This window comes from Eschrichtius robustus, chromosome 7, assembly GCF_028021215.1.
Source record: "Eschrichtius robustus isolate mEscRob2 chromosome 7, mEscRob2.pri, whole genome shotgun sequence".
Lineage (NCBI taxonomy): Eukaryota > Metazoa > Chordata > Mammalia > Artiodactyla > Eschrichtiidae > Eschrichtius > Eschrichtius robustus.
The window spans coordinates 73,795,148-73,814,675 of record NC_090830.1 but is presented as its reverse complement, the minus strand read 5'-3'; the positions used below and the strand labels follow the sequence as shown (position 1 = coordinate 73,814,675).

The window sequence follows — 19,528 nt, the reverse complement described above, 5'->3', positions numbered from 1 at the left end:
TTGGGTTCTCCAACCTTGAGAATATCATCATAACATAAAATTTCCCCCACAAAAGGCATCTTCAGCCACAAGAGCTATAAGGCTGCATGGAGATGCGTGTGCCAGATGGCTAGCCAGCTGGATCTGTTCTTTGGCTAAGCAATTTACATCTATGTCTGGTAACCTGGGATTTAAATTTGTGCCTACACAAAATGACCAAGTGCGCTTCCTCAAGTATAGGTGACACTGTAGCGTTAATTTTGCAAGTGCTAAAATCTCTGAAAAAAAAGGCCCCAGGCTCATCTCAGCTGCACAAACTTGTACAGCTAAGTACATTTTAAGAAAATGAATTATAACATTACCTTCAGTGATGAATTGAAACAGCCTCGGCTGTGTGAATCATCCAGTGAAGCAAGCCATGGGTTTCTTACAGTTATTACTGGAAATGGCTTCTTCCATAGGATCCACGCTTCTAATCCACATTCGGGCACTGATTCAGACTAGGAAGGCTCTGGTCTCATCTTCTGCAAAGGGCTTGCTCTGAGGATCCAAATGTGAGGTTGGGTCCATTTATCAGTGACATCTTTGAAGCTGGGCAAAATCCCTGAGCAAGAGATCAAAGTCTCCCTCCTAGCTCCCTCAAATAGGGAGATTTTCATACGATGTCACCAAGGGGTGGGTAACTTCGTAACAGAGCTAAAGACACGAATCCCTGTTAGGGCCAGTTCAATTCCTGCCCTTTTCTGGCCACGGAGTGCATCCTCCCCCTGTGGACATGACCAGCCGCCACCCAGATAGCCGCCCTTGGCACAACCCATCCTCACTTCTGCAGGAGCCACTCGGAGCATCCGTGGTCTTGCTTTAGCTTATTAGACTTCACATAATTCACCAAAACTTCCGCCAGCTTCCCGGAATTTTCATGTTTCCACCTCATAAGTTAGCAGTTAGAGCCTTCTCTTACGGAGCTCCCTGCTTGAGGACTCTAGTGCCTTCCATTTGTCTCTCTAAGTCTCCCACTCTTCCTCTCCTCCCCACACGGTAAAGGGACTGGGATCAGACCAGGGGGAAGCAGTTAGGTGGATCTCCAGGCAGGTCTTGGATAAAACCAGAAAAGAGTTGGATCAGCTTCAGAAGCAGACTTGGTGGTTTGATTGAACTGGGTCACCTCCTTGACCCCAAGGCACTGATGCTGTCCACCAGCACTTGAAACCTGAAGACACACACTGCTACTGTTATGAGTTATGTCCCCATTTCTTTTTTTTTTTTTTTTGGCCCCCAGGGTGGCATGCGGGATTTTAGTTCCTAGACCAGGTATCGAACCTGTGCCCCATGCAGTGGAAGTGCTGAGTCCTAACCACTGGACCTCCAGGGAATTCCTGAATTATGTCCCTGTTTCCAGGCCAGTTATAATGAACCATAATAGCTCCATCACTCAGCTTCAACAACTATTAACTCATAGGCAATTTTGTTTTACCTATACTTCCACCCATTTCCCTTTGCCCTAGATTATTTTGAAGCAAATCCCACATATTATATAATTTCATTTGTGACTATTTCAGTATGTATCTCTAAAATATAAGGACTTGTGTCTTCCCTGGTGGTCCAGCAGTGAAGACTCCGTGCTCCCAATGCAGGGGGCCTGGGTTCGATCCCTGGTCAGGGAACTAAGATCCTGCATGCCACAACTAAGACCTGGCGCAGCCAAATAAATAAATATTTAAAAAAAATATATATAAGGACTTAATGTAACCATGATATTTTTATTACACTGAAAATAATTAACAGTAATTCCTTATCAAACGTGCAGTCAGTGTCCAAATTTCCCTCATTGTCTCATAAATATTTTTAGAGTTGGTTTGAGTCAGGATTCAAACAAGATCCACACATTGTACCTGGTTGATATGGTTCTAGCCTCTTGTTCTGATTTCCTAGGTTCCCTCTTCACTTTTTCTTCATGCAGGATACTTGTTATCAATGTGTCAGTTGTCCTACTGAGATTCTCAGTTCTGGATTTTGCTGATTGTGCCCCCCCCCCCCCCCCCCCCCGCCGCGTGGTATCTCTTAACATGTTTCTCTGTCCCCTGAAGGTCATGCAAATTGATTGTTCGAGGTGGAGGCCTAATAAGATTCAGGTTCAACTTTTTAGTAGATACACCAGGTGCTGTGTTTTTCCATCAGGAGGCATACGATGTCTGATTCTGTCTGTTTCTATCTCTTTTTAGTGGATTAATTGGACAATAGTTAGAAGCATTCAAACAACAGTGGTAGGTTATTCACAGGCTTGTGTTACCACCAGGCCTTGGGCAATGAACTGTGGGTTAGGCTGGAGTTTGAATCTTACCCTGCCACCAATGCCCTTCTCTCTGTTGGCACTTCCTTTCCTGGGTCCCTTTATGTACGGTCAAATTCTGGGCTGGCTGCCAGCTGAGCAGTGATCTCTGACCATCCTGATCACCAGCCAGTTTTTTGCCCTGAAAGTTTTCTCAGCCCCAACAGTCTCCTCCCGGCACATCCACCTCACCCTCAGCACTACCTGGAGCGTCTGCATGCTCACAAGTCACTTTATAAGAGAAATCTTCAGGACTCAAAAGAATGCCTAGAATGTAGAAGAGAAGAGGTTGGTTCCTTCATTTCAAAATAGCAAGTTAAACTTTTGAGTGTGAAGACATACAGATTTTTTTTTTTTAAATACACAGATATTTTTAAGACGGCCTTTTCCTTAATGTAAGAGTGTGGACTCAGGTTGCATTTTCCAAAAATGTTTTCTGTGGGTACTGCTCTCTGGATATCCTCTGAGATGAAGAGTTTCCATGGCCACATAATTTAGGAAAGTCTGCATTTCCCATTCTGAGAAGGACCATGATCATAGTAAAGCCTGTGCACCTTTGTTTAAGCCAGAATTTCCTTTTCTTTATTGAAGGGTAAGAGTTTCAGGACACACTTTGGGAAACATACTTTGGGGGAACAAATAAAGCTGATCTTCTGGGTGAAGTGAGGCATGGGAGAAAGGGGGCACTGAAGGTTGGAAACAGCACTCTGGAATTTCTCTGACCTATTTGAGTATGGAGACACTTGGGAGATCGAATTGGTAAAAGGTTCTTATAGTGGGCTTCTGCAGAAAACTTGTGTTCCAGGGTGTTTCTTGGCCTAAAGTCATCAAGTAGTTAAGTAAACTTTTGGCTTCCATCCGAGATGACTTACCTGCATCCTGCATGACACCAGGGAGCGTGGAGGCATGAACCACTGTAACCTGGGTCCCAATTCAGTGTTCATCAGTTAGCAGCAAAGGAAACTTGCTAGGGTGAATCAAGTTACCTAGATGACCTAGAGTGACACATTTTATGGCAACTGGGCATTAGCCACTGGGGAACAGGACAAGTGAGCTGAAAGGAAAGGGTTGTGGGCATTACTTGTATTCTGAGCACTGCAGTCAGCGGTGGTTTTATGACTGGCAAAGTGTCAGGTGCTCAGTTGTCTGGTCCACTGAAGCCTCAAGAGCAGGCAGTGGCGGGGAGGTGAACATGCAAGCAGTGGAAGGCTGGAGTTGGAAGAGCCGACTCAGTGGTGAAACTGGCCTATGAGGAGGATGGTCAGAAGCCCAGTGTCAGAGGGGTATTGCAAACTTAGGCTCCCTCTCCTTTGGTACTGACTTCTGAGGATCTGAGATTGTGTGAAGAGATGCAGAAGCAGGAGGCTTTATGTTTGGCGAAATGTGGAAATGATGAAGTGGTGGGGTCCTGGGGCTCCAGAAGAATGTGTAGGATGAAGCAGGCCCCTTGTCCTCTTCTGAGAGAAGAGCAAGTGACCAGTTCTTGGGAGAAGAGAGCTCATGGTAAGTGAGGGACCCCACTCACCAGACTGAGGGTCGTACAGGCTCCAGGAACCTAAGGAGGAGGGCATACAGTGACACAGTGGGAGACGGGAAGTGGAGGGTGAGGGTGCTGCAGAAGGGTCCAAAGAGGAAGGCTGAGGTCAGTGAGTCCTTAGAAGCTTCTCATCCACCCCCAGGCACATCAGACACCAAGCTCAGCACTGGGTACTAATTCTGTACCAGTAGTGGGAGATGGTGCTCCAAGGAAACCTCAGACGTGGTTCGCAGAAATAGTCTAATCGTGCCTGCCAATTACCCGCCCCACTGCCTACTGTTTAGCAGGGCTGAGACTTGCTGGGACTGACACAGTGCTGTGAACATGTTACAGCACTTTAGTGAAGGTCTACTATGTGCCAGGCATCCTTCTAGGCACTGGGGGCCCAGTGATGAATAAGTCTCTTTCTCTGACATCAGAGCTCTTCTAGGCAAGACTCAGTGCAACACGGAGCATGGGCTCTAGGAGGAAAGAGAACTGGGTTTCAAATCTAGTCAACACGGAGCATGGGCTCTAGGAAGAAAGAGAACTGGCTGTGTAGCTCAGTTTAACCAGAGCCCTCAGTTTTCTTGGCCACAAAATGAAGATTGGAACAGTTCCCTACTCAAAAGGTGTGATGAGGCTAGGAACTAAGACCTGGTAAGCATTTGGTGTTTCCCATAGGTGTTAATTTTTTTATGGTGATGATATTGGTTTCCTTTGCTTAAGATCAGCCTGAGTAAGACCTTCAGTCAACAACAACAGCAAATATGTATTCACTGAACACTCTAGACCCAGATATCTAAAATTTGCCCCTTGCCTCAAAAAAACTTACAACCTATCTGGAGAAACAGAAAATAGATTCATCAGACTATAGCAACAATACCAAGTTTTAAATATCCATGAGGGTAGAGATTTTTGCAGTGCGGTCAACACTATTTCTAGGGCTTACAACAGTACCCAGCACATAGTACGTGCAATACATATTTGTTGAATAAACAAATGAATGAAAATTAGTTTGAAACAATGAAACAAATTGGTATATGGTTGCCAAATGAATAGAAAAGAGTATATACTCCTATGACTACCAATGTCGGACTCCGCTTAGACAGAGCCTAGGAATCTGATGGGTACAGATATCTGGTCAGCTAGGCATGATTTCTTTTTTGCTCCCCACTCAGGGGAAGTCAGTAGGAGGCAGGAAAGTAAGACTCAAACACGATGGTGAGGAGGGACAGGGACACAACCTCAGAATTAAAAGACCTGGGTGTTTGGACATTTAGAATAACCTGTGCAGCCAAGCTGCTGAAACTACACAAGGAAACAAAAAAGCAACACCAGCTCAAATCAACAGAAACCCGCTTCCCCTTGGGGCAGGGAGCTGGCATCAGCGGCTGGCCTGGGCCGACGAGGCCTCTGGGCTTTTACTCTGCGCTGACTCAGGTACTGCCTGAAACCTGGATTGTAATGAGAGCCACCCTTTGGGGGAGTAAGCCACCTGCTCACTGTGAAGCAGCAGATATCACAATTTCAGAGCAGAAACAGAAGCAGCAGGCCTGTGGTCCCTGCCTTTGGAGGGCACAGTTTCCCCCCAAAGAGTCCTATGAGCAGGAGGAAAAAGAGCTGTGTTGCTAAGAGGGACAGTTTCTACTCTCCCTTTGTGTGTGGGGTCCTTTCATCTCCCTTTTCCTCCTCCCTTCTTTTCCTTCGTTCCTTCAACCAGTATTTCTTGAGCATCTGTTATGTACTAGACACAATTCTAGATACTGGAGATATAGCTAGGAACAGTACAGAGGAAGCCCCTGAATTCCTGGAGTTTCTAAACAAACAACTAAGGACATACAGCATCAGATAGAGCAGGAGCTGAGTGATACAACGGAGCCAGCCAGGGAAGATCTGGGGAAATGGCATTCGAGGCTGGGGGAGCAACCAGTGAAGAAGCCCCAAGCTGTGGGTGAGTGTGGGCAGTGGAGGAGGAGTAGCCTTTTGAGCGGGCAGCAGTAAGAGAGGTAGCCGAAATCCTTCTTCCTCCAGAGCACAGTGAAATCTCCTTGCTCTGAGCTCCTAATTGTACTAACCACGTACTGCCTCATGCCTAGGACAGTGGTCCCAACTTTTCTGCTCAAGTGCTCCTATCAGTTAAAAAAAAAAAAGCATTGGTATATACTCACATATAAATATATGTATTTATATTTTGTACACTATAAAACATACCCTGAGACAGAAATGAAAAGAATGAGATAAAATAAATATCAGCAAAATTTCTAATCATTTCCCATACTCTAATGGACTATCTAGTGCACCTCTTGGGGGCCATGACCCCGGTTTACTACTCAGGCTAGTCTTTTTTTTTTTTTCTTTTTTTTAAAGCTTTTCTTTATTATTATTATTATAATAATTATTTTTTGGCTGCACTGCAAGGCTTGCCTGATCCCAACCAGGGATGGAACCTGAGGCATCAGCAGTGAAAGTGCCAAGTCCTAACTGCTGGACCACCAGGAATTTCCCTCAGGCAACTTTTTTGATGTGTCTTATCTCCACAACTAGATGGTGAATTCCATTAGGCTAAATGCTGTCTTATCCCTGCTGTTGCCTGGCACAGGGCTGAACAGATGGAAATAGTAATTACTGTCCAAGAGACAAAGGCTCTAATTCTGGTGGACACATAGACCATGGGGCACCAGTGTGGAGGGTCTCTGTGCAGGGACAGGTCCTATGGCCTTTCTGTGGCCAGGTGAAAGATTCCTTGTATCAGTCAGGGTTCAACCAGGGAAGCAGAGCCACTGTGAGTATTATAGAAGAAGGAATTTATTATAAGGATGAGTCCTTACACACTTGGGGAAGGAGCTAGGGACATAAAGTTCCAAAAAGGGTTGTTGAAGGATGAGAGAACAGTTGCTAAGCAGCCCTGGCTGGGCTGAATGAGTCAGAGCTTGCAGGGGAGTCTGGAAGCCAAGCATGTCCAGCTGCAGGAGTAAGACTGGGTGGGGGGCACTGGTGCAGAAGTCCGCTTCTTTGAGGCCACCGCCTCTGTGCGTTCACGTGAAGCATCTGATAGTGGGCCTGGGGCCGCTGTTGGTCAGCAGGGCCGGCGGTTGGGGGGGAGCACTGGATGCAGCCTGAGGAAGAGCAAGGACAAGCTGGAATCTACCAGAACCTCTGCATCTGTCCCTCACGGCCTCTAATCTACACTGATCTTCAGACCATGGTGGCTTCACTTCTGCCTCCCAAGCTCATGCAACTTCACTTTTGCCTAACTCAAACCCAGAAGCACACAGGGAAGGGCATTCTAAAAAACATAGCTCCCAGCCCAGATTTACCATAGAACAGTCCAGCACACCCCTGAGACTGATTCCCTTTGTTATGCATCTATCTACGTTCATGAAAGGAGACATCATGATTATTATTTTTTTTTTTAAAAAATGTATTTATTTAGGCTGTACAGGGCCTTAGTTGCAGCACGGACTTCTTAGTTGCTGCATGCATGCGGGATCTAGTTCCCCAACCAGGGATCAAACCCAGGCCCCCTACATTGGGAGTGCAGAGTCTTACCCACTCTGTACCGCCAGGGACGTCTGAGAAACATCATGATTATTGATTCATCTTCTCAGATACCTCAGTTCTAGGAAGGGAAGGACCCTGGATGGTGAGTGCAAACATTTCAGTCACTGGAAAAGTGGAGCATCTCCTGAAAATTAATGCTTTAAAATATGTGTCTGTCATTGTGAGATTGAACCTTTAACTACAATGAAACCACCGAATCTGCTACCCAGTAAGGCCCTGAGCTGCGTTTTTTTTAGCCTGTGATATTTCAAACTTAGATTGCTCCAGTATCAAAGGCAGAAGGAACTCCTTTGAATTTAACCTCGTCTCCCTGTCCCTATTCACTCTGTGGGTCAAGCACTGAAGAGAAAGGAAATAAAACAAAAATGATCTGGATAATTGCAACAGGTCATTTTGTTTATCTAAACAAGCACCTGTATTGCATTTCATTGTATGCCAGGCATAGGTCTAAGTGCTTTACAAAGAGTAACTAACTCAATCCTCATATCAATTCTGTAAGATCTATTATTAACCCTCCTTACAGATAAGGTAAGAGGCTTAGAGAGGTTAGGTAAATTGCTCAAGGTCACACAACTGGAATTCACATCATGCTTAACTGTAGCTTTTTTTTTTTTTTTTTAAATTGGAATATCGTTGATTACAATGTTGTTAGTTTCAGGTGTACAGCAAAGTGAATCAGTTATACATATACATATATCTACTCTTTTTTAGACTCTTTTCCCATATAGGCCATTACAGAGTATTGAGTCGAGTTCCCTGTGCTATACAGTAGGTCCTTATTAGTTAATCTATTTTATATATAGTAGTGTGTATATGTCAGTCCTAATCTCCCAGTTTATCCCTTCCCCCTTAACTGTAGCTTTATGTGTAAAAGGTTCAAAAATTATTCATTAAAGTCAAAAGCTGCAGAAACTGATGATGAATTCATTTTCATTATCACTTGTAAAGTATTAGATGTCATTTAAAGAGTGACTTTCTTAGGGACCTGGCAGAGGTCTTTATTTAATAAAACCTCATTTAATGCTCACTACTGCCCTTCGAGGTATGTATTATGATTCCACTTTGCAGATGGAGAAATCAGAGAAGTGATTTGTGCAAGAGTACACAGCTAGTTGAAAGGAGATCCAGGATTCAATACTGACTTCTAAGATGCTGCTCAGCCCAGACACTAAGAGGAGGCTAAAATCTACCACCCAGAGTCCAAACCCTACAAGTCATTCTGGCTCTTGGCACTAGACACTAAATCAGACTCCCAAGCCCGAATTCTCAAGCAGCATGTGCTGGGGGTTGGAGAATCAGCTGGGGCCCTTTAGTGAGCCCGTATTTTCTGGAGGTGAGAGATCATTTCTGGGGCCTAGGACAGGGCCTCCTGTCTGATTCATCTCTCTCTTGGCCCCATTGTTAGTCTCTGTCCCTTCTTAGTTTCTTCCCTCCACTGGGTTTTCTCTTCCCTGGATCATCGAGGGGCAGGCGACAGAGATGCAAGACTTTGCCTCTCCCTTCCTTTCTCTAAACACATAAATCCTTTTGCAGTTTTTTCCCCACTTGGTAACACATAGCACATTATAAAATCACAAGAATGTTTAAGACCTTGCACTTCTGGTCTTTAATGAAATATAAGTGGAACTCAACTTCATTGTTCCTTTGTCTTTTGCTGGCTCACCTCTGATGTCTTTCAGGTACTCAGAGTCCCCCAGTTGCCATGCTCTCCAGAAGCAAACCCCATTCCTCATTTTCCGTATTTTTTTTGCAAATTCAGAATGAACAAGTGTTCTCCTCTCTTTTAATTGTGTGTTTCTTTGCAGAGTTTTTATTCAGAAAATTATAGTTTTGGATAATTAAGAAACGTTTACCCTTTAACCTAGTCTATCCATTTAATGTAGTAATTTCCAGCCATTGATCTTTTACCGCTAAAATAATATTTCTCCTACTTTTCTGCTCCTACAGGTGTAAGCTCTTTCTATCTTCCACTCTCTCCCATCTCCATCTGCCAGTTTTGATTTCTGGCCAACCCTAGACATATAGTAACTGCCAATTCACCTGGTAGGCTCATGCCCTCAGTATAGAAACATGGTAGAAATTAGTCTGACATGCAAGTTCTTATGGCTCAAATGGCTATAGATGTGTTTCTTGATAAGAAAGGATCAATTCTGCATTCAAAATGTGGATCTAATGTATGTTCTTTACAAAGTGAGGGAATGTAAATTATTTGTAAAGGTTATTCACTGGCAATACACGCATTCTGATTGGCATTTATCTATCATTTACGTAACATTTTTTTCAGCCACTCAGGCTGGGTTGTTTATTACTTGTTATTTTCTATGCACTGTGCTAGACACTAGGGTTATGAAATAAATGACACTGTCCTTTAAGCACAAAATTTCTAATTCTATTCCTGAAACTTTTACTAGTGACTCTGCTGACTTTGGGAAGTCATTAGTGGATCTCAGCTGCCCCAGTATAAACTGAGGGGCTTGTATTAAGTGATCTCAATTTTAAAACCTCTAAAATCAGAGGCTACAGGAGATTTGACTTCTTAATTTAGTCACTAAGTTGTTCAGTGCCTTTGAACCTAATGTTTAGTCTCTGGATCTCAGTCTCCTCCTATATAAAATAAATGGAAGGTATTAGAGCAGGTTTAGAAACGTGTATTCCAAGGAACTTTGTTAAAAGACCTTTCTAGGAAGAAAGGGTTCTGTGTTCAGGAAGGTCTAGGAAACTATGGAGTCAGAAGGTTTCTTTACTCCAGGACTTCTCAGAAACTTTACTATACCAATTTTGCTTCATGACTCTAAGCAGGAAATAGCAGATGTGTTTCCCAAATTTACTTGACAGTGGAATCCTTTTCCCCCAGAAGCATCTTTGTAGTACTAATAAATTGTCCTTCAGAATACATTTGGGCAATGAATTACTATATACCTTCTAAGGCCCTTTATTGCAGCAATACTGTCTATCCTTGGATCAATTTCATGTCACAGATATCTGCTAGTTTGTTCTAATATAGCTGTGTGGTGTGCACACTGCTGGGCTTCCTTTTTCTCTTCAAGTTGTGTTTATAATTCTCTTGGTGCACAGGCTATAATCTCACCAACCCTGAATACATGGCCTGCAAAATCATGCATCTCATTAGCACTTTGGTCAATAGTGTCCAGAACAGTACGTTTTTTAGGGAAACATTCCAAAGGGTAGCACAGAGGAGGCTCCTTGGGGGAAACGGATGAGATAAACGAACATGAGAAATAATAGCATTAGTAGGGCTGATTTCCATGAAAACTCAAAAAAATGTATTTGACATTTTGATGACTAAACATAGTCTCTCCTGTCATAGGACTGCTGTTCCTGACCAAGACTGTTAAGAATCAGAGTAATAGAGCTGAGTGTCTTCCATGCAAAAGTCTGTGTTCAACATCTGTCATGCTGGAGATCATTAATGTCCAATTGCATTCTATTGTCTTCATGTTGCTCAACTTCATTTCATTGTCATTGCTTCAGCTGGGGATTAATCAACTATTTATGGGAAGACAGGACTTGGAGTCAGGGCAGTCACAATGGGGTTTTAGTCTCAAGCAATGGTAAGGGAAGTAAGACACAGCTAAAAGACTCCGGATTTGTGGGAGCTTGTTGATAATTTAATTAATCAAAAATATCTGAGAATAATGCCTACATAATCCATATTTCAAAAGGAGAAATAACAAACTTGGTCTTAGTAAAGAATCCAGAAATGATTCTGGCTTGAATCTATTTGGAACTGGTTTCTTTGCCACTTTACTCTTCCTTAAGAGCTAGAAAGAAGCTGAGATAAGAGAATCAAGTTAATGGTTTCTCTATAAATCAGCACATCACTATCAATAGTGGAAATCGTGCTTCATTATTGTTCCTGAGGACAGTTGACACCACTGAAACATCCAAGTAGTATGACATATTTATAGCTTTATGAGGTGGAGGAAAAAGTCTTCCATTAGGAATTATTTTTTTAAAACCTCACAAATCACTTAGATATTTCCATTTTGCACATGTATGCACATTATGATTAGTTTTACTAGATTTAAAAGTCAAATTAAATAATTAAGTGATTATCATCTCAATAGATGTCCCGAAAACATTTATAAACCGGTGTCAGGGGGAATTGAGTATAAATTCTGAATTTGCCTAAGTATCCAAGCTCACGCAATCCAATTATATAGTAGAATAATATACATCTTTTACATACACATTAATATCTTTTTTAAACCATTTTTAAAATTGAAGTATAGTTAATTTACAATGTTGTGTTAGTTTCAGGTGTACAGCAAAGTGATTCCGTTTATATATATATTCTTTTTCAGATTTTTTTCCATTATAGGTTACTACAAAATATTGAATATAGTTCCCTGTGCTATACAGTAGGTCCTTGTTTATCTATTTTATATATAGTAGTGTGTGTATGTTAATCCCAAACTCCTAATTTATCCCCCACCCGATCCCCTTTGGTAACCATAAGTTTATTTTCTATGTCTGTGAGCATATCAATATCTTTTAATATGCTGTAATAAATTATTCTGCAGAAAACAGCCAAATTATTTGCACAGTAAAATTTCAGGTCTGAAATAATATTAGGACCTGCTAGTTTGTCCCAACTTGCTTAATAGCTAAAATAAAATGAATATACTCAATTGAATACATTCAATCAGCATTGTGCAAAATTGCCACACATCTTGATAAAGCGAAATTTTCTGGCACTAAACGTCTATATATCTTACAATTCCAAGACCAACATATTCACACAAGTGATTTCTAATAATTTAAAACCCTTGGTTCAGTTTTTGATAATGTAAGCTGCTCGCTGATATGGGAGAGGATGAACCAAGCCCTCCGCCCACCCCCACCTTGTTATTCTTTTGGGGACAGCCCGGCCACTCCAGATGGTGTGTTAGTGTTGGACATAGCTTTGGAGAAACTTCCAACAGACGAAGGCTGTAATGTCAGGATTTTGCCGTGCGTCGTCCCTCTTCCCCCCTGCAGTTCCCAGGGTAGGAAGGTGCTGAGATGGAAGCCGAGGGACGCCCGCCCACCTGCCACCACCTGTTTCCCTCCTTCAGCGCTCTGCTATAAATTCTCCTCCTTCAAAGATGCATCCAGCACTCTCCGACAGCTACTGCGGAAGAAGCGCTCCTCTCCTCTCTGAGCTTGGGGAAAGAGTTTGTCTTCCAGAAAAGAAGTCTCGGGCTTTCCCAGAGGACTTGAAAGACATTTCCCGAACCAGCGACACCAGTTCCGCTGCCGGAACGTTCCCTTCTCTTTTTCAACTTAACGTTGGGAAAATGACTTTCTCTTCCACATCTCAATTTCCCCTAAACTTTGGCAATTGAAGAGACATCAATCTGGCTATCCAATAGGACAGAAGGCGGGGCCCCGCACTCCCACTACAAACTTCGAACCACACGGTTGCTTTGTGCATGACTTATTTGCTAAGAAGAGCCAAGTTGCAGAGAGGCTTCATACACCAGCCCACGCACAGGTCCTGAGCAGACCGGAGAGCTCGGCGCCTCTCTCTTTCCGGCGGGGGATGAAGTCCTGCAAGCCCAGCAACCCGGCGTCGGGAGCGCGTGCCGCGCCCCCGTGCGCGGGCGGCGCCGAGTGCGCGGGCACGTGCTCCGGGGAGGGGCGGCTGGAGAGCGCGGCGCGCAGGCGCCTAGCGGCCAACGCGCGCGAGCGCCGTCGCATGCAGGGGCTCAACACGGCTTTCGACCGTCTGCGCAGGGTGGTACCCCAATGGGGCCAGGATAAAAAACTGTCCAAGTACGAGACCCTGCAGATGGCGCTGAGCTACATCATGGCTCTGACCCGCATCCTGGCCGAGGCAGAGCGATTCGGCTCCGAGCGGGACTGGGTCAATCTCCACTGTGAGCACTTCGGCCGAGACCACTACCTTCCGTTCGCGGGCGCGAAGCTGCCGGGCGAGAGCGAGCCCTACGGCCAGAGGCTCTTCGGCTTCCAGCCCGAGCCCTTCCAGATGGCCAGTTAGGACGCGCGACCCTGCCGGCATGAGACGCCCAGTGATCCGCGCTTTGGAGCCGTTAACCTTCCCCCAAGTAGCTGGTCGGGCTATCGGTGGCGTATGATGCATTCTTAGAATAAAATAAGCAAATTTCCAGGTTACTTTTATTCGCATCTCCAGTCCTAGGGACGCAATGACTTTATTGCTTTTCTTTTATTACTCCTTAGTATGTTGTAGATTTCATTAATGGATCTTGGAATGGTTTTGATTGCTGAAAGTAATGCCCCCTCCCCCTTTTCTGGACTACCTTGAGAGAAAACGATCTTAAGAAAAATAGGATTAGCTTATACTGCAGGTTTAGTCCTCACTTTCTTAAACTTTGTAGGTTTGTCCTGTTAGGGTGAAGTTACAGTATCTATTACTTGTGTATACTTAATACAGAGCTGCCTTCCTGTCTTGTAAATGCAGTTATGCTTAGTGCATTGTGTGTGCATGCATGAAGCAGTAGAAAGTTTTCTTTCTTTCCTTTTTTTGGTAGAGTACATGGGCGTGAGTGCTCTGTATTTTTTAAAACTGTGTATACATTATTAAAGTATAGATTTTGTAAAATATAATTAAAAACGTGGGTTTGTTTTTCATGCCAAGTGCCCTGCTAGTTTCCTGACGGCACTAAAGGCCTGTTTGTTTGGGGGGGGTGATGATATTGAGTGCTTATCTGAGTAAAGATGTGGAGTGTTTAAATCTAATCCCACCAATTGGCAAAGTGCTGTTTTGTAATACTTCATCAAAAAAAAGACAAGCTGATGAGAGTACAAGTAATTAATTTGAAAGTTTTCTCTATCAACTTGGAAATATAGATATATTTTTCATGGTTTTTAAAAAGATTAAATTAATTGAAATAATGTTTCGCTTTTAAGCAACTAGATTTACAGTTCCTTAATATTTTATTTTCCTTATTAAGCCAATTGCTAACTACTAATTCCTCACAAGTACCCAAATATATATATTTGCATATATACAGTTGTGTGTATATATATATATATATATATATATATATATATATATATATATATATATATATATATGGCTTTTGGAAGTGATTTTCTTTTAATCAGTACCAGTTGAGCAATAAGGGCTTCACTACCATCAAGGCTAATCAAAAAAGGAGCAATATAATATACGTGGTATTGGTTTGAATTACTTTTTATAAATTTGCTTAACCATTGGATGAATAAACCAAGCCCTTAATGTAAAGAACGACTTGGTCAACAGCACTGCACGCTTTTGAGAGAATGTCTTGCTAATAATTGGAAAAAGCAAGGCTCTATGCATTTGGAGCTTGTCACAAGTCACCAAAGCAGCATTTCCCAAACCCTTTTATTATGTGTTCCAACACCTAACATCAAGGCACAGCCACCTATTTGCAGTTTATCCACAGAGTCTTCATCAAAATTTTTACTTTCTTAGTTATGCCTGATTATCAAAAATCCTTTTGGTTTGTAACGAGCGGAAGTATCTTCCCCATAAACTAAAACTTACAAAATCACAAGTGTATCACTAGAAATCCACTGAGAGACTAACGCTGAATTTCCCTTTCCTTCTGATATCTGTTAATAAGAAACTGAGGTGTGCTCAGGACTTTCCTTCCTCGGTGCAAATTAGAGGATAAAATGTTTAACCTCTTGACTTCAGCAGCTCTTAGAAGACATTGTAGTTCCAGCAGACAACACGGCTCTAGAAGTGATGATGCCCAGACCACTGTCTGGTCCTACTCCGCTCTGCAGTGGGTACTGGGGCTATGGCACCCCTAAGGGCACCTGCCTTCCTCACTATTTGGGCACAACACTCTACTTATTTATACTTAAAATGCTTCATTAGTAACCCCAGTAAGTTTCTGAAGTTTGTAGAATGAAATAAAATCAGTGCTAAAATAGAATGTGTTAATCAGAGAGGATCTCACAGATGTATTCAGATGGTTAGTCCTCTTTTTAGGTAGGGTGCACATTCCTCTCTCTGGACTGTAAATACCTTGCAAAAGAGAACCATACAGGGATAAACATGCAATATGTATATTTGCTTATCAACTTAACAGCAGTTTCTTTTTTTAAAATTAATTTTTATTGGGGTATTGTTGCTTTACAATGTTGTGTTAGTTTTTACTGTACAGCAAAACGAATCAGCTATACATATACATATATCCCCTCTTTTTTGGATTTCCTTCCCATTTAGGTCACCACAGTGCATTACGTAGAGTTCCCTGTAAGTAGAGGGAACTAAGAGGGAACATTAAGTAGAGAACATGCTATACAGAATGTTCTCATTAGTTATCTATTTTATACCTAGTATCAATAGTATATATGTGTCAATCCCAATCTCCCAGTTCCTCCCACTGCCCCCTTTCCCCCTTGGTATCCATACATTTGTTCTCTACGTCTGTGTCTATTTCTTTTTTCTTTTCTTTTTTTTTTTTTATAGCTACTTTATTTATTTATTTATTTAATTTTTATTTTTGGCTGTGTTGGGTCTTCGTTTCGTGCGAGGGCCTTCTCTAGTTGCGGCAAGCGGGGGCCGCTCTTCATCGCGGTGTGGGGGCCACTCTTCATCGCGGTGCGCGGGCCTTTCACTATCGCTGCCCCTCCCGTTGCGGGGCACAGGCTCCAGACGCGCAAGCTCAGCAGCTGTGGCTCATGGGCCCAGTTGCTCCGCAGCATGTGGGATCTTCCCAGACCAGGGCTCGAACCCGTGTCCTGCATTAGCAGGCAGATTCTCAACCACTGAGCCACCAGGGAAGCCCTGTGTCTATTTCTTAATGAAGTCAAACAATTTAATTAAAATGATGCTATTCTAATCCTATGCCTCTTCTCCCCCATCCCCATTCCCCCAAGAGAGTGGGAATCTGTTAACTGTTATGCTTTTAGTTGCCCATTTCCGTGGTTTGGAAATCTCTGGAAGCAACTTAGCTCTTACCAAATTCCTAAGCTTTCCACCCCACTTGATGTACTATTTTTTTCTTGAAAGATATTTGAGGGAAAAGTAAATGGGTCTCAGTGATCAAATCCAATCTATGATAAAACTCCTCAAACTGTATGTTGGGGAATCCATTATGGTTTATGGATTAGGAGCTTGGATAAAACAAATGTAAAATATTTGTGGAGTTAAGGTTCATTTATTACTATATATAATAGAATTTAGATTACCAAGCAACCTAAAAGTTGCTACAATATACTATATTGTCTCACCTTTGAAAATCTGTGTTCTTTCTAGTTTGATCACAGAACATTTTGAAATTCAAAAATATTCTTTTATTCGGGCTTCCTTTTCTTAAGAAATCAACAAATGTTATCAAGCATCTACCCATGCGCTGCCTTCTTCAACATCATCCTTGTCCTTGTGTAGGCAGCCAAGAAGAATACACATGTACTAATCAATAAGCGGCCCTGAACAGTGTGTAGCTGAATGCTTCAACAGTATAGCATCGGTAATATGTGCCATAAGAGCTCCTAAGAGAGATATTAAATAATAAAAGAAGACCGACTTACAGGCAGGGTTTGAGTCCCATTAGTTATTATATGTGGGCTCTCCCTAGGTGCCAGCTGCAGGTTGAGGCCAAACCCCAGGGTCAGAAGTCTTGAAGAACCCTATACAAATGAATGGGGCTCTCAAGATGGGAAAGGCCATCTAAGCTAGTGGTTCTCAACCCAGACTGCTCATTAGAATCTCAGGTAGGGAGTCTTGAAAAATATACCAAATCTGGGGCCCCCAGTTCAAGAATTGATTTAACTGCTCTGAGGTGAGGCCTAGGCATAGATATTTTTTCAGTACTCTCCCGGTGATTCTAACTGGCTGATGGGGTTGAGAACTGCTTAATTAAACAATATCTACTATGACACCATTAACTTCATTACCAAAAACTGATTATATTGATGTCACAGGCTTTGTATTTGCAGATCTTAAGAAGGATTAGGCTATCTTTCTTAACATCCAGTTACACCCAGTTTCTTAGTTAATGAGGTGACCATTATATTAATGAAGATCTAAAATTTCTGCTGGATATGAGCCAGATGGAATGTATTTGGGTTGTGGTTAATAGCGCTGCAGGATTCAACAATTAAGGCTCAGTTCACTACTTAAACTTTGCCATCTTAGAGTAAAAATGTTATTTTGGACTGAATTTGGCTCTGCTCTCTGATTAGGTTTCACTAAAGATATCTCTTTTTGCTACCTGTGGGTGAAAGAAATTTCAAAGCACATATATAAGACCATAAATATATGACCAACCTTTTCACATGTATATCCATTCCTTTCTCTGATCATGAATATACTAGACGGTGCAAGCTTTAAAGAGTGTTTCGTTGAATTAACACAGGACTTTTGGATTGCTGTTTCAAACTGGTAGTGTATCCCCAAAATACCCAAGCCGAAAAAAAAACTACTGAGAGCAAGAACTTACCCATCTCACATACAAAGTCTGGGACCAAACCACAAAACAGAACAAACCCAATAACTAACTGAGAATAAATAAAATTTTATTTAATGAATAAAGAAACAGTCCATCACATCCTCTAAACTGCTTTTTAAAACATCCTGGTGAATTAAATACTGGTTCTTAATTTTCCTTTTTCTAATTGCAAAGTTTCCAAACAAAACACAACCTCCAATAAATCTTTAAGAAAGCACAACTAGGAAACAGCAACGGGTGTCATGGAGATGATGTGGGCTACTGGAATACAATACCATATACTTCCTGGAGAAAGACACAGTAAATGCTCACAAACATTTTGGCTTAAGCGATCATTGGTTTTCATTTCCAAAGAATATCTAACATGCACGATGCAGAGGAAAGGAATAAAAGCCAAGATCCATTAATTGCCTTCTAGTAATAGAGACGAAATATACAGTTTATATAGTTCACACATTTCAAAATGGTTACTATAATAGTTTTTCCATTAGGATTTCAATAACCAAAAAGGTACTTTAGGAAATAAGTTGACTCTAGCTTCCTGAGATGGAAGCATATCATGTTTGTGAGCCTTCTGGGGCCTGGTGTGTTTTCAAGTGGAAAGAACTCATGCAGGAAGAGAAAGGAAAAGCATAAGATGTGTCCCTTGACCATGATTGAATTGTTAGCTATGGGTGTGTGTGTGTGTGTGTGTGTGTGTTGGTGTGTGTGTGTGTGCACATGCCTTCGGGCACAAGAACTTTGTCAGTTCTCATGGCTGAAATGAATCATGGAGTTTAAATTCAGACTTGATGTAGCTAAGAATTTGAAAACAGAGACCAAAGGATATGTTCATTTTTGAGGGTCCATATCCATCTGTTATCCTAAGGTTGATTCATTTCAACATAAGGCTAATGACATGCTAGTATGGAACGTTTCTTCATTAGCGCCTAGAGAAGTACAATGGAGTTGTCCTGAACTGCGTAAGCCAGAAAGGAATACAGGGACTCTCTTGCTATTTCTCTGTGCACTTCGGAGTCATTCCACTAGCTTCGATCATAGACGCAGGACTCTGAGTTCCCTTACGCTATTCTGCCTATGTTGAAATAAATTTCCCTGGAATCTGCCTGTAGAAAGCAGATAGGATATTTCTTGAATTTATTTAATTTTTCTCCAGATTTTTTTCAACCACATAGCATCTTGGAAGAAGAAATTCTCCCACTGTGTACTACCCTTCTCAGGAAATACAAAGTAGTGGGACCGGGAAGAAATGTGAACTTTTAAAACAGATTACTTACTTTGGAGAAAAATATTTTTACCATTTTCTTTGGAATGAATAAACCCCTGCTATCGCTTTTTTAAAGGGTCTCTACAGTAAACTTCATAAGTATTTATTTATCCTACCCTCCATCCTGGGAAAGTCTCAGATATTTTGTTTATTTCACAGATAAAGAAACAGAGACTCCAGAGTTATAGCAAAATTAGAGAACATATCTGAAATTCATCTGAATGATTAAAATCCCTATAGGAATTCACCTGAGAATTCCTAGACATAAGGAGCTCTCCTAATGCTATTAAATATTTTATAGATTTTTATCTTGACAGGAAGATAATGAGAGAGAAGAGTAGGTCATGAAACTTAATGCTAAAGCTTGGAAAAATAAGTGAAATTTAATCAGAAAAGAGGATGTGGTTATCTCTGAAATCAAAATACTGAGAAAGTAA

The 19,528-nt window shown here is 42.0% G+C and overlaps 1 protein-coding gene across 1 annotated transcript; it reads left to right on the top strand.

Annotated features, from left to right (window-relative positions):
• Window positions 1-12,933: 12,933 nt before the first annotated feature.
• Window positions 12,934-13,473, top strand: ATOH7 (atonal bHLH transcription factor 7). Its single transcript, XM_068547456.1, has one exon. The coding sequence runs from the start codon at window positions 12,934-12,936 to the stop codon at window positions 13,390-13,392; it is 459 nt and encodes a 152-aa protein (XP_068403557.1). The 3' UTR covers window positions 13,393-13,473.
• The last annotated feature ends 6,055 nt before the right edge of the window (window positions 13,474-19,528 follow it).

Bases quoted from the DNA above. Each gene is read 5' to 3' on its own strand.
- ATOH7 (XM_068547456.1), top strand. From the start codon at position 12,934: ATGAAGTCCTGCAAGCCCAGCAACCCGGCGTCGGGAGCGCGTGCCGCG.